The sequence below is a fragment of the Dama dama genome, chromosome 6 (genome assembly GCF_033118175.1).
Source record: "Dama dama isolate Ldn47 chromosome 6, ASM3311817v1, whole genome shotgun sequence".
Classification (NCBI taxonomy): Eukaryota; Metazoa; Chordata; class Mammalia; order Artiodactyla; family Cervidae; genus Dama; species Dama dama.
In genome coordinates this window covers 28,700,887-28,715,071 of record NC_083686.1, presented here as the reverse complement: position 1 = coordinate 28,715,071, position 14,185 = coordinate 28,700,887, and the positions used below count along the sequence as shown (strand labels likewise).

The window sequence follows — 14,185 nt, the reverse complement described above, 5'->3', positions numbered from 1 at the left end:
TCAATTTGTTACCTCCTCCACAGGGTTTGGAACACTGAGACCAGCTCTTCAATGCCCACTCAAAAGTATCCAATTCTTCCTGGATGACATTGTTGCTGTTGATTGTAGGTGCGGAGTCCTCATGGATGATGTACTTATATGTCAGGCTAGAGCGGGTATCGTTCTCCTGAGGGATAATCTAACGTACACATGAAATAGATATGTAAATCGCCTGAGTTTTAAATTTGAATGAAAAAATTACAAATATTTCAGAATACATATCTTATTAAAACTGGAAGACTTTCAAGTAGTTTCTAAAAATAGAGTGTTTTTTCTTTCTATCACTAAAGTACAGGTATGTCTTGATTAAGAAAAAAATGCAAATATATAAAGTATCTTGACATTAAAAAAATTTTAAAAAATACAATAAAATTCAATTTAGAGTTCCTCAAGTTACATATCTCCTGAGTGTACTTAATTGTTACTCTTTACAGTAGACTTTTATTATGGTGATAAAGATAATAATGTTCCATCCAGAAAATATGACATCATGAAAAAATATAAAGAAAATTAAAATCATCCATAATTCCACAAAACCAGAGAAAACTAAAGTCACTTTTATTATTTTGGGATAGAACCTCAAGATATTTGCATATGTGTGTGTGTGAGTGTGTGTGTATGTGTACACATACATACTTTTTTGGTCTTGCTTATTTCATTTAACATGTCACGCATTTCCCAAGACAGTAAATATTCTTTGAAAATATATTTCTAAATGCCAGCATAGTATTTACTCTTAGTGCATGTCTGCATGTTCAGTCGCTCAGTCGTGTCCAACTCTTTGCAGCCCCATGGACTGCAAAAGCTCCTCTGTAGAGTCTTTTTGTAGACTGCCAGGCTCCTCTGTCCATGGGATTCTCCAGCAAGAATAGTGGAGTAAGTAATCATTTCCTACTCCAGGGGATCTTCCTGACTTAACAGATCTAATCCAGGCCTCCAGTATCCCCCACATTGGCAGGTGGATCCTTAACCACTGTGCCACCTGGGCAGCCCATTTAATCCTAGTGTACCTTATTTAATCAGAAAAATTATTATCTATATTTTGATTAAAATTAACCCTACTTTTGTGATAATTTCTGATTTTCCTTAATGTGATAAAGGGTACAAACACTTTTTTATAGTTCTCATAATAGACCAAGCAAATGGCCCTTCAGAATAGTTAAAACAATTATTATTTTCCTGATGAGAGTATACAAGGGTGCTCCCATTCAGCACTGCGTATTAAATCATTTTCCTCTTTGTTAACTGAATGGGCAAAAGATTGTTGTTTTAGTTGCTATTTATTTGATAAATAGTAAAGATTAATTTTCCTAAGTTTATTGGTCACTTGTATTTTGTGACCATGCATTTGAACACCATGCATTGCGTGTTCATGTCAGATCCTCTTTATTTTATTGTTATACATATTCTTTTTTTCATGTAATCCAAGCAATAGAAATATTAATCCTTTCATAATAAACTTTGCAAGCATATTCTCAGCTTTTTATGTGATCTTTACTTTTCTAGCAAAGCACTCTTTTTTATAAATAGTTTTTATTGACTTTCATGTAGTTTTTACAGGATTGTATTAATTACACATGGCTCCCTGGGGTCACTCTCATATCACTGGCAAAGCCCTGCAAGAAGGCTCTGAGGCCAGACACCTGTGCTGCTGGAGAAAAATGCAATGTAATTACATATGAGTAAAATAGAGCTTCTGATCTCCAACCAATCAAACTTAAAATAATCTAAATAAAATTTGATTGATATGTATTTTCCTATAACATTATCTAACCTGTGGAACAGAATGAGAGTCCAGAAATAAGCCCACATAAATTTGGGTAATTAACTTTTGACATAGATGAAAAGGGAACTTAATGGAGAATGGACATTGCTTTCAACAAATGGTGCTGGACACTGTGGTGGCTTAAAAAATGTGTGTGCAGGTCCTTTGACACTTTCTCTCTCTCAAGAAGTGGAGCTTAATTCTCTCCGTCAGTGGATCCTGGACCAGTGGCTTGCTTCTAGCAAACAGCAGCAGATGTGAAAGGATGTCATTTCTAAGGTTAGGTTAAAAAGATGGACTTCTGTCTTGGTTGCATTCTCACTTTCTGGATCATTTGAATCACTCACTTCTGAAAGACAGCTGTCATGTGATATGGACACTTAAGCATCCTACTTAAGCATCCACGTGAAGAAGCTTGGGAGTAATTTCCAAGGGCTTTCAACTGCCATGTGACTCAGCTGGGACCTGAGAAGAGTCTCTCCAGCGGAGCCCTGAGGTGACTGTAGCCTCAGCTGAGAGCATCCTCACGAGATACCCTGAGCCAGAACTAGTCATGGAATCTATTCCCAGATTCCTGACCCAGAGAAACTATGAGATAATAATGTTGCTTGTGTTCAGCCACCAAGTTTGGGGTGATCTGTTATGCAAGAATAGATAACGTATGGACATCCATGTATAAAACTAAGACCCTAATGTGGACAAAATGTGTATAAAACTAGCTTAAGTGGTTAATAAACTTAAAATGGATAAATGTAAAACTATAAAAGTTACCGGAGAAGGCAATGGCACCCCACTCCAGTACTCTTGCCTGGAAAATCCCATGGACGGAGGAGCCTAGTAGGCTGCAGTCCATGGGGTCTCGAAGAGTCAGACAAGACTGAGTGACTTCACTTTCACTTTTTCACTTTTATGCATTGGAGAAGGAAATGGCAACCCACTCCAGTGTTCTTGCCTGGAGAATCCCAGGGATGGGGTCGCACAGAGTCAGACACGACTGAAGTGACTTAGCAGCAGCAGCAGCAGCATAAAAGTTATAATAAATAGAAGAAAAAGAATTTTGATCCTGGATCAGGAAAAGAAACAAACAACCTTATATAATAAGGTCTTGGTCCATAAAAGGAAAAATTGATAAATTGGACTTCAATAAAGTTAAAATATTTTTATGAAAAACACTACTAAGAGAAGGAAAAGAAACTACATACTAGAAGAGAAGATCTGAAAAGCCACATTTCATAGAGGATTTATATATTGAGTATATAAAAAAACTCTGAAAACTTAAAAAGAAAAAAGCAACCTACTTTAACAATGGACAAAAGATCTGAACAGACACTTTATCAAAGAGAAATAATTTTCAAATGAAAAAAGATTTGAAATTTAGTGAGATGATTTATTTTAGATTAGTATAATATTTTTATAGGGAATCTAATAAATATTGATTTGGTTTAAAGAATCTAACAATATTTTTCAAATCAAAATGATGGCTTCTGCTTTCATCCATGAGGCAGCAATAGAGTTGCCTTCCTGATATTAAAAATAATAAAACTGGATACAATATTTGAGGGAATGTATTTTCTTGCAATGAATAACACAGTAAAGGATAATGATCTCAGTGAGAAGAGTAACCTGTTAAGTACTGGCTTCTGGACAGGGCCAGGTCTGGATCCTGGTGTGGAGAGCAGGAACCCAAGCCAAGTCAGTGTCTCACTGACCTGAGGAGGAGGGGGGAGTTTGGGACTTTCAGAGACACGGGCACTAAAGAAAAGAGGGCTTCAGAGAGGGTTGTCCAGAAAGCTGCATGGGTTTTCTACATAGAGGACTGGTCTGTGCACCCCAGGCCAAGAAACCATGCTATCTACCAACGCGTGGCTGCCATGGCGCCGGGAGCAGGGCAGAGGTACCACGGGGCAGGCAGGGATGAGGGCCCTAGGTGCCCTCGTGGCCTCCGAACACTCCAGGTACTCAGTCAAGGCACCAGAAAGCCAAGACTTAAGAATAAGAACAAAACTGAAATAGATCAACCCTCCGAAAGGAAAACCAAGCCTCCAAGGATCAGCGGAAACTGACAATAAATTAACTGCCAGACAGAATAAAACCCAATGTTTTTAAGGAATGCAAGGTAAACTAAATGCCTGACAAATTAACATCTCTAATGCTGTGTGCAATAAAAAAAAGTATAAGAAGTATGAAAACGTGAACTATAGTCAAGAAAAAAAAAAGAGCCCGCAAAATCAGGCAATATGAAGTCTCAGGACTTAGAGGAAAAGTTGGACATAATGAGTGAAAATATATGGATATCTCAGCAGAAAAATGGAAATTATAAGAAAAGAAAAAAAAAAGGAAATTCTAGAAAACAAAGTACACTATCTGACATGAAAACTTTACTGTATGGACTCAGTGGCAGATTGGAGATCACATAAGACAGTCAATGAATTTGAACACAGTTCAACAGAAATTATCTAATCTGAAGGACAGAGAAAAGACAGCAATTACAAAAGGATGAACAGAGTTCACAAGTCTCATGAAACAATTTCAACTGGTTTCACATACATGTAAATGAATCCCAGGAATAGAAAGAGAGAGATGGGGGAAAAGTAAACTTGAAAACATATGGAAAATTTACCTCAATTTAGTGAAAAACATCAATCTATAGAGCCAAGATAGTTGGTGAACCCAAAGCAGGATACATACAAAGAACATCACAAAGTAAGCATGCCACAGTCAAACTACAAACCAATCCAAGACAAAAAGATAAGGAGAAAATTGTAAAATGCATCCAGAGAATATTGACACAGTAAATGCACAGCAGCAACCTAAATGAAGCTTACTTCTCATCATAAACAATGGATTCGAGAAGACAAATGTTATATAAATGAGTCAATGATGACTCCTGTATATTGGTCCCTAGGTCACTTATTTATACACAGCAAGTTCAGACCAACTAGCTCAAAAATCCACTGGCACCAAACTCGGATTTTCACATGGCCAATTGTTTCAAATGTAGCCCAAACAAGTAGATTTCTAACCATCTAGAAGAGAAGGGGGAAACAGAGGATGAGATGGTTGGATGGCTTCATCAACTCAACAGACATGAGTTTGAGCAAACTCCAGGGGATAAGTGAAGGACAGGGAAACCTGGTGTTCTGCAGTCCATGGGGTCACAAAGAGTCAGACATGACTGAGCAACTGAAGAACAAGCCTGTTTGCTTTGCACACCCTTATGAAACTGGACCCCAAATCCACTAATTATAAATAAGACTTTGTGGTTATCAGGATCCCAAGCTGCTGCTGCTGCCTTCTGAAGCTCTCCAACCCAGAGTCTCCCCGCTGTGCTGCTGGGCAACGTCACCTGGACACATAATCCCCTCTCGGGTTTCCCCTCCCCCCAAAAGTTCCTTTGCCCTTATCTTCTTCCTGAAGGTGGCCTCACATGCCAACCTGCTAAGGCATCACCTGAACGATATGTTTGGGTGCTCCTGACACCTCATGGTCATATCTATTTCCTAGATGAGACCCCAAATTCCTGGACCTCTCTACAATGACAGAAAAACATCATTAAAGTGCTGAGAAAAAAACAAACAAGCTAGCCACTTCCAATTTTATATCCAGTGAACATATCCTTTAAGAATGAGAGTGAAATAAAGACGTTTCAGAGAATTGAAAGCAGAGAGAGTAACTTGCTAGTATGCATACCCATAGCACAAGAAATGTTAAAGGAAGTTCATTATATCAAAGGTGAAGGGTGCTAAACGGAAAATCAGATTTACCAGGAAAAATGAAGACCATCAACAATGCTAAATATGTGAGTAAATATAAAAATCAATTTTTTCTTTTCTTGTCTTTAAAAGATAACTGATTACTAAAATCAAAGATCATAATACTGTATTTGGTTTATAATATATATATAATAAAATATATGACAAAGTTCCCCAAAGAATATAAAGAGGAAGGATAAACGGAGTTATTAAAAACAAGTAAATAAAATTAATTATAATTATTTATATTATATTAAACATTTAATTATAAAATTAATTATAATTGAAATAAATTAATTATAAAAAATATAAAGTAAACCAACTACACAGTGAGCCTGTAATGCCACATACCAAAACAATAACAGGATCATGTAAAGGTCCATCGGTGTGAAGAGTTTCAATGTCATCTTCAATGTTATAATCCCATTCCACACCAAGATCTATGAAGGTCTTTGACTTGGCTTCCTCTCCTTTGCCATTTAAAATATAGTGGCCGGTAGCCTGATTCTTAATTGCTAAAGAAAGAAAAATGAGTAACCGGCATACATTTTATCTTATTATAGCTTTGAAGATTCACAGTTAAGTCTCTCCCCTTCTATGAATGAAAGACCGTGTTTATGAGTATTCAAAGCAATTAAAATGAGTGTTACTTCTGATAGGACTCATACTTCATTCAGTAGGCATTCAAAATTCTCAAGAAGCCTTCCTAACCAGTTAAAAATAGTGGCAAGATGGTGAGATAGGAAATCAAAATTAACAAATATTCCCATTCAAAAACACTGCCAAAGCAGTTAACACTTTCTAACTCATTCATCCCATACATTTCCTCAGGAAGCTGGAAATATTTTTAAAATAATGGATTCTTCTACAACAAGTAATACAAATGACTTATACTAGGACAGCATATAACATAATGCCTTTTTTTTTTTTTTTTAACTGTGTAGCTCTTTCAAGTTAAGTCAAAATATTAAAGGTACTCAAAATTGTTGAACTAATTTTTAGGCCAACAAGCAATTAATCCTGACAACTGTAAAATTCTAAGGTCACATTACCTACTTAAATGGTCAGGAAAAGCTCTTTACTGGTGACAGAAATTGTAATATATTACAGATTTTCTATATATTGTTAAATAAAATGCTTTCTCTAATGAATAAAAATAACAAATGGGATTTTAAAGTTTGGAGGTACATTGGTATTTAATGATATTAGAAAATAAAATTTCAAAAGTAATTACTATTACTAAAAATGTATAGAAAACATGAGTAATTTTAGTTAAATACACTTATTCCTCTTGAGATTTTAAACTATTTTTTCCAAAGATAATCTGAATTCCAGAATAAAAAGTAGGGAATTTCAATTATGGGATAAAGGACTGCAGCTAGACAGTGGAGACTGTTTTGGAATCTAGTAGTAAATATATTTTAAATACTAAGAAAAAATTCCATGAAACACCATAAAACAATACACTTTGAAGTTACATGTATTTAGAAAAGCAATTTACTATATATTTTCATAGGTTTGACAGATGTGTCAGTTTCAGAAATCTTCTTAGTGATTTAATGGTTCAAGGAATATGTGAAAGCTATGTTTACATTTGTGCATTCACTTTAAATATAAACCCTTCTAGAATGACATTTCTACATGATCTTCTAATGTAGAAAGGAGGAAAAAACCTTCTTTTGGAAATTATAAGCAGGATAATTTGCAGATAATAAACAGAAAACATGCAGAAAACGATTGTGTATGTGCCAGTCAAACTGGACACATAACAGACATAGGAAACTCTTTGCTGGACTAGCACAACCTGGATGTGGTTGCTTTTCAGTCAAAGAACTTAAAATGCACTAAAAGAAGAAGCATACAGTATGGCATCAACCAAAATATCAGAATTAATTTGTCAACATAAACATGGCAAATTTTTCTGATATTATTCCTTAATTTAATGCATTTTACTAGTATTTTAGGTTTTTTTCATCTCCCAATAACAGAATAAAAATGTATAACAAATTCACACTTACCAAATTATTTTTTCCCTCATGTCCTAATGAACCAACCCAGGTTTCACCAGAAATTAAAACTCCAGTTGTGAATATTTCTTATTGTAAAGAAAGAATAGTTGGGAGACATGACCAACGAAAATCAGGTAATGATGAATTTACATATAATTTTGAACCTTGCAGACCTATGCGTGTACATAGATATAGACACTTATGCGTGTACATAGATATAGACACCTATGCATATACATGGACACAGATACACACATACACATGTATCCATATCTATGTATCATTTCTTTGACATTTCTACGTTTCAGAGCATGATAAAGCACAGCCAGCAGACTGAAACACTTACCAAGAACATGAGGAGAAGCCTCGTCTTCTTGGATTAACACATGTCTAGCACCAGGGGGTATATCAAACATCTTAAGGTACCCTTTGCATGTGTAGTAAATATTGGAGGAAGCAAAGAAGAAAACAAAAGCAACAACCACGGTTAGTCAGGCATTACGTTCCTACAGCTCCTGCGTGCAGAAGAAGGCATCCATAAACCGAAAAAAGCAGTTTCCGAAATTAACTTCAAAGCACTGGCAGATTTTGTGACATCTGGCACAGGATCAGAGGCATATTTTTCTTTTTAATTATTAAGTTGACAAAAAATTAGTCTTGTTTCTAACACACTAGTCACTTATTTTGTATTGACCTACAAATTGTGGCAACAATAATTCAGGCAAATATAATACTATACTCTCCTGTGTCCCTCCATGCTACTTTAGTGTTTTAAATCATCCTTTTGAATAGGGGCTCATTTAAAGTGTGATTAGTTGGTGAATTTCTTGAGATATTTTATTGGTCTATATATTATTTTAAAAGTGTAAGCGGCAAGTATAGACAGCTAAACTTCTAATTAATGAAATAGCTTCAGATTTAAAAGCCTGCTCTAGTCTAAAGAAATTACAAAAGAAAAACCAGTGAGTAGTTTTCATTTAGATTGTGATCAGCAACCAGTTTTAAAGCTTTACACAGTTTTAAATGGCAATGCTGTAAAATATATTTTGTAGATTGGTTGGAAAACATCTGCAAGTTATGTCATGCATCGCCTTTACATTGACCCTAAGTTCAATCTTCTAATTGAGAAACCGCAAACCAAAATGTTTAATAGGTTGTCTTAGGTTTTAAGGTCCTATTGTCCTATCCAATAAACCTTCATAGTATTATCACATGTCCTAAAAATTATCTTAACTGAACTGAAAAATTATCTTAAGATCATTTAGAATTAAGGTCCTAACTATAAATCAACAATAGTCAGGACAAATAGAGAAACCAAAATGTTTCTTCTCGTTTCCATCAAAAATGAATATAGGAAGATTATGCAACTTATACCTTTATTACATTATGAAACCTATAACTCATACATTATAAGTATTGACAGAAATCCAGTTATAAATACACAATTGCTGGTGGAATCAGAAAGAAATCTGTTTTTTTGGTCATTTCTAAATGGACAATGATTACCTATAGGTAGATTTACCTGACTTTTAAAATAATATTTATTAGCGTCTTAATGGCAACCCACTCCAGTGTTCTTGCCTGGAGAATCCCATGGATGGAGGAGCCTGGTGGGCTACAGTCCAGGGGGTCGCAAAGAGTCGGACACGACTGAGCCACTTCCCTTTCACTTAACTAAGTGGAGTGGTCATTTTGGGGTCAGGGTTTTCAGCACCTGAGCCTGGGTGATACTCAGTACATGAAACGTACCATGTTTGCCTGAGTATCAGAAGCTGGAAGTAATGTTAGTTAAGATACCAAGGGTAGCAAAACAGCTTGATGCCATTTATGGATGCCCATCTTTCTGCAGTTTGCTACAACTTACCCAATACATTTTTAGCTTCCCTTGTTTCAGCAAGAGAAACACTACGAGCTCCTTTGGGTAAAGTGAAGGCTCCTCTTGTCTTCCCTTAAATAGAATGTCTTTAATTAGTGGAGAGTTCATGTTTATCCAAGTCTTGCTGTTTCATTGACTATACTATAAGCTTTGTATAATTTTATTAGGTAACATATAAAATATGTTTCATAATTGTATCTGTTGAAGTCAAAATGCATTTATAATAGTTAGCTAATGCCAATAAACTGTTAATAGTCAATGAAAGTAAGACTAAGCATGAATGAGAAATGATATAGGTGATTTGAAGTCGAATACTTGCAGATTTCATTTTCCAGCAACTTGAGTTCTTTATGGCATCTCTTGCTTAAATTTTTCCCTGTTGGAAAAGGTTAATTAGTCTATTGAATAACTATGATGATAACATTAGTGCAAAGAAATGGATGTTAGATTATCTTGGAACAGTTTCTGAAAGCTTTCTTCTCTTCTTCTGAACTTAACTCAGAGGTTTAGCATAATTTTTGAGGTATCTGAAAAAAAAAGTATCACTACCTTTTATTACACATAATATAGAATGGATAACAATGGTAAAAAAACCATTTTGTTTACATATATTCACTCTGGAAATAAGAAAAATTAATTATTTTACACCTAAATGAACAATTCATAACTGCAATAAAGCATAATAAATTATTTCACATTAAGATGGAGAAAATCATGTTACTCTACTAAATGTATATAATTTATGTATATAATTATAATTCTGTTTGCTTATTAAAATAATACCATAAGCCAGAAATGGCAATATTTGCTTTTTATAATTTTCAAAGTACAAACTATAGTAAATTATCACAGAGAAATAGCAAAGATATCAGTAACTAGAGGAGGGAATACCTAAGAAAAACACATTAGAATATGTTAGAATATAGTCACCTACCTCTGCCTGGCTCTAAATATATCAAAGGGCAAAGATGATATGTGTGGAAATGGCTTGAGGTGGGTGACTAGGGGATAATGGGAGTAAAAAGAACTAAGAGAATTACTCCATTTGGATAAAGACTAGTTTTTTTTTATACTTTCTTATTTTTCTAAAAGGAAAAATTACCGCAATGACAACGTGTTCAATGTAAACCAAATCTTTGTCCTTGTTTTGTTTTATCTTGTTTTCTATTATTTTGTGAGAGACTATATCTTGGATGTAAGAGAAGCTTTTCAAGGGAAGCCTCACATTAAATTTATTTTTAAATGTTGAATTCTGACAAACATTTGGTCAATAAATGTTTGTTGAATAACTGAATAATAATTGTTTCAAACTTAAAGAAATCATTCAGTAATCCATGTTTGTATCTAAATCTTTTGTGAAAATTCCAATGTATAATTATGAAAACACTAATAATGTTGCATATTATTTGTTGCTTTTGGTTCCATCTGATGAACCTTCATTATATGCCTAAGTCTAGGCCATTGACTGTGTAACAAGAACAGAAATTCACACCCATAAGCAATTATATAGCTCAGGTTATTTTTGGTTACATGTACCTCAAACTCATTTAATATGAAATTATAAATATTATGTGAAATACGAACCCAAGATTTATAGTTTTATAAATAGGATAAACATTCACTTTTAAAAGAAGCAAAGTGACTATAATATTTTAAAAGTTGTATTTAAAGTTTTGAATATTTTTAACTTCTGATCAGTAATTTACGTGCAACAGAAAATCCAAAATAAGCATTAATTGTAATAATTAGGTCTAATACATTTTATTAAAAACACAAAATTAAACAGAACATATATTTTAACTAACTACTATAATCGATATTGTTTTAATTTGTTCCTTATCTAAATTTAGTAGATAGGTTTTCATCATGGATACTATAGAGTATGAATTGTCAGTTATTTCAATGATTTCTTAAAAGGTAATCTGGATGAAAATAAATCAGCAGCTAATTTTTTTGTGTGTGTTTATAGAGAAAATGGTGCACTCCTAAAAGAAGTCTAAAAAAAGGCAAATCATGGATACTGAATTCATGAGAACCTCATCTTACCAAGCTTCCTGGGTGTCCTGGTAAATGTCCCCTTTACAGTTCGACAATGGGAATTATCTCCTCCACAGACACCACACTTATCCTCAACCTTGTTAGAACCGATTTCTTTATCACAGCCCACTTTCTGGGGAGAGAAGATATTAGATGTAGCTCATTTTAGCATGCCAAGCAAGTAAAGGTTAACACACTGGAGCATGATACACCATTTGTTCCATCATGAGCCCACAGCCAGGCACCAAACTCCCTAACTCTAATTTTTAATATCTTGGTCTTTTAAAGAACTATTATAAAATCAAATGACTTGTCCTCTGGGTAATTATAAAGGATAAATTTCCCTCAGTCTAATGAAGTGTTTCTCCTAGCATATGTAGTCAATCATCAAACATTTATTGAACACAGATGTTGTAGCTGATGCTGAGACAAAAATTAAGATGTGGATGTGTTTTTTCCCCGGTTGCCTTCATATTTATAAAGAAGAAAATCAAAATAGAGAATTGTCCATTAGTACAAACTTTACAAGTTGGTAAGAGATGTGAGACAAAACATCACCGGTGAGATTTTCAAAGTACCTTGAAGGAACAGGGGGTGCAGAAGGCAATTCAAGAATGCAAAGGGATTCAAACAAAGCGAAGGAAGTCATCCGTTTGTGGAGAGTGGGTTCAGAAAACAATTGTTCTGCTTGTTTGTTCTAGTGGTTGTCATGTCCAACTCTTTTGCTACGCCATGAACTGAAGTCTGCCAGGCTCCTCTGTCCATGGGAATTCACAGGCAAGAATACTGGAATGGGTTGCCATTTTCTTCTTCAGGTGATCTTCCCAACCCAGGGATCAAACCTGTGTCTCCTGCATTGGCAGGCAGATTCTGTACTATCGAGTCACCATGGAAGCCCAACCGGGGTGGATCTTTAATGTGAACTGCTGCTGGGTAATGATGATTCTGCACTTGTAAGTTTGAGATGAGAGTGAGCAGAGAAAATGATGACACATATATACTTAACACACTCCCAGATACTGTGGGAGGTGAAAGATGAACAAAACACAGATTCTATTTTCAGGGAAATTTTAGTTCAACTATGAGGCATCGCATATTTGAGAATTTTTTATATTAACACCTTAGTTGTACCTAGGTCAAAAGGAATCAAGCAGCAGCAATATGTTCAGTTGATGAGATAATTCCTTATCATTTTAACTTGTGAACATGGACAAGAAATAAATGGCATAAGAAAAGACTGAATGGACAAAAAGCTTTTGCATCTTCACTAATACTTTTGTTCTGATGTGGAGTTTAGTATTTAAAGTTAGAAGTAATTGGAAGGTGAGACAGGGAGAATAAGAAGTTTCTATTACCTTTTAAGATGATAAAGCACATTTTGCATTGAATTTTTTAAAAAAAAGACTTGGTATTGTACTAGTGGATGGCTAGGATAAAATACTCAAAGCAAAGGCATGGTTCCAGTTGTATTCCCAGTCCTAAGGCCTCAGGACCACCCTCCACCCCCGAAATGCATTTGACTAGAAATGAGAAAAACTAATTAAATATTGATTTTGCCAGTGGCCAAAGTTTGATTTTATTAAGTGCAATTTCTTCCAAATTTAGTTGAGCTACTGAACTATTCATGGACTCTCACTGTAATGTGATCTCACATAAGAAAGAGTTAAAAAAAAATTCTGAAAATATGCCACTGAATGAGAAGAAAAGGGGGATAGTGGAGGCAACCTGAACTCACCACACACTCTCCGCGCACACATATGCTATACGGGTCTTTGTAGGAGCAGCGTGTTCCGTCATGCACCAGCTGTTTCATATAAGCAACATCTCCAGTCTCTTTGGATTGACAGTACAGGTGGCATCTTTTCTTGGCTGTATAAGATGGAGGATTAAGCCAATCATTTATGCAAAATGGTACATTTGAATAGTATAGTTTGTTTTTAAAATATACAGTTTCAACATGGCTTTCTGGAAACAAATTGTATAAATAAATAAAGAGTTGGGGGGAAAGTACACGTACTTGGCATATTTATTTTAATCAGGGTGACCCTATGATTTGTCATCTAAACTGGGATAATTCAGATAGTGAAAAGGAGCTCTATTAACGTTATAGAAAGGAATGAAAGTGAAAGTGTTAGTTGTTCAGTCATGTCTGATTCTTTGTGACCCTATGGACTGTAGCCTGCCAGGCTCCTCTGTCCATGGAATTCTCCAGGCAAGAATACTGGTATGGGTGGCCATTCCCTTCTCCAGGGATTTTCCCAACCCAAAGGTAGAATCCAGGTTTCCTGCATAGCAGGCAGATTCTTTACCATCTGAGCCACTAGCGAGCCCCTAACAATATAAATTGGCATGACTGGTCCCATACAACGCTCTATGGCTACCCTAGATTTAACCATGGTTACTCAATAAATTTCATTCAAAAGCAATTTAGTTTTAGTGACACTTAGAGCACTGAAAAGGTTTCTCTTTTGTTTGACCCAGTGGCCTAGTACAGTTTTTGCTTCTTGTAGGATCTCATTAATTAAATCTAATTCATGTGACTCATTTTCTTCAAATTAATCAAAATAATGCACTGCAATTCTGAATTCTTCCACATGTGCATCTTTCCTTTAAAACAGGTATAAACTGAACTCAGCAGTGTATTCACCCAAATAAGACATATGTCAAGAAGTTCCCATCTGAACAGATTTAACTGAAAATTCAGGGC

General features: G+C 35.1%; 1 protein-coding gene across 2 annotated transcripts in view; it reads right to left on the bottom strand.

Moving 5' to 3' along the window:
• The window catches only part of ADAMTS3 (ADAM metallopeptidase with thrombospondin type 1 motif 3), a 277,278-nt gene that overhangs the window by 14,682 nt on the left and 248,411 nt on the right, over positions 1–14,185 (bottom strand). For both annotated transcript variants that reach the window (XM_061145817.1, XM_061145818.1), the window contains 5 exons: positions 13,214–13,347; positions 11,488–11,611; positions 7,912–7,992; positions 5,908–6,071; positions 13–178 (listed from right to left, as the gene is read on the bottom strand). In XM_061145817.1, the coding sequence (XP_061001800.1) occupies positions 13–178; positions 5,908–6,071; positions 7,912–7,992; positions 11,488–11,611; positions 13,214–13,347 (669 nt within the window). The remainder of the gene's footprint in view (positions 1–12; positions 179–5,907; positions 6,072–7,911; positions 7,993–11,487; positions 11,612–13,213; positions 13,348–14,185) is intronic.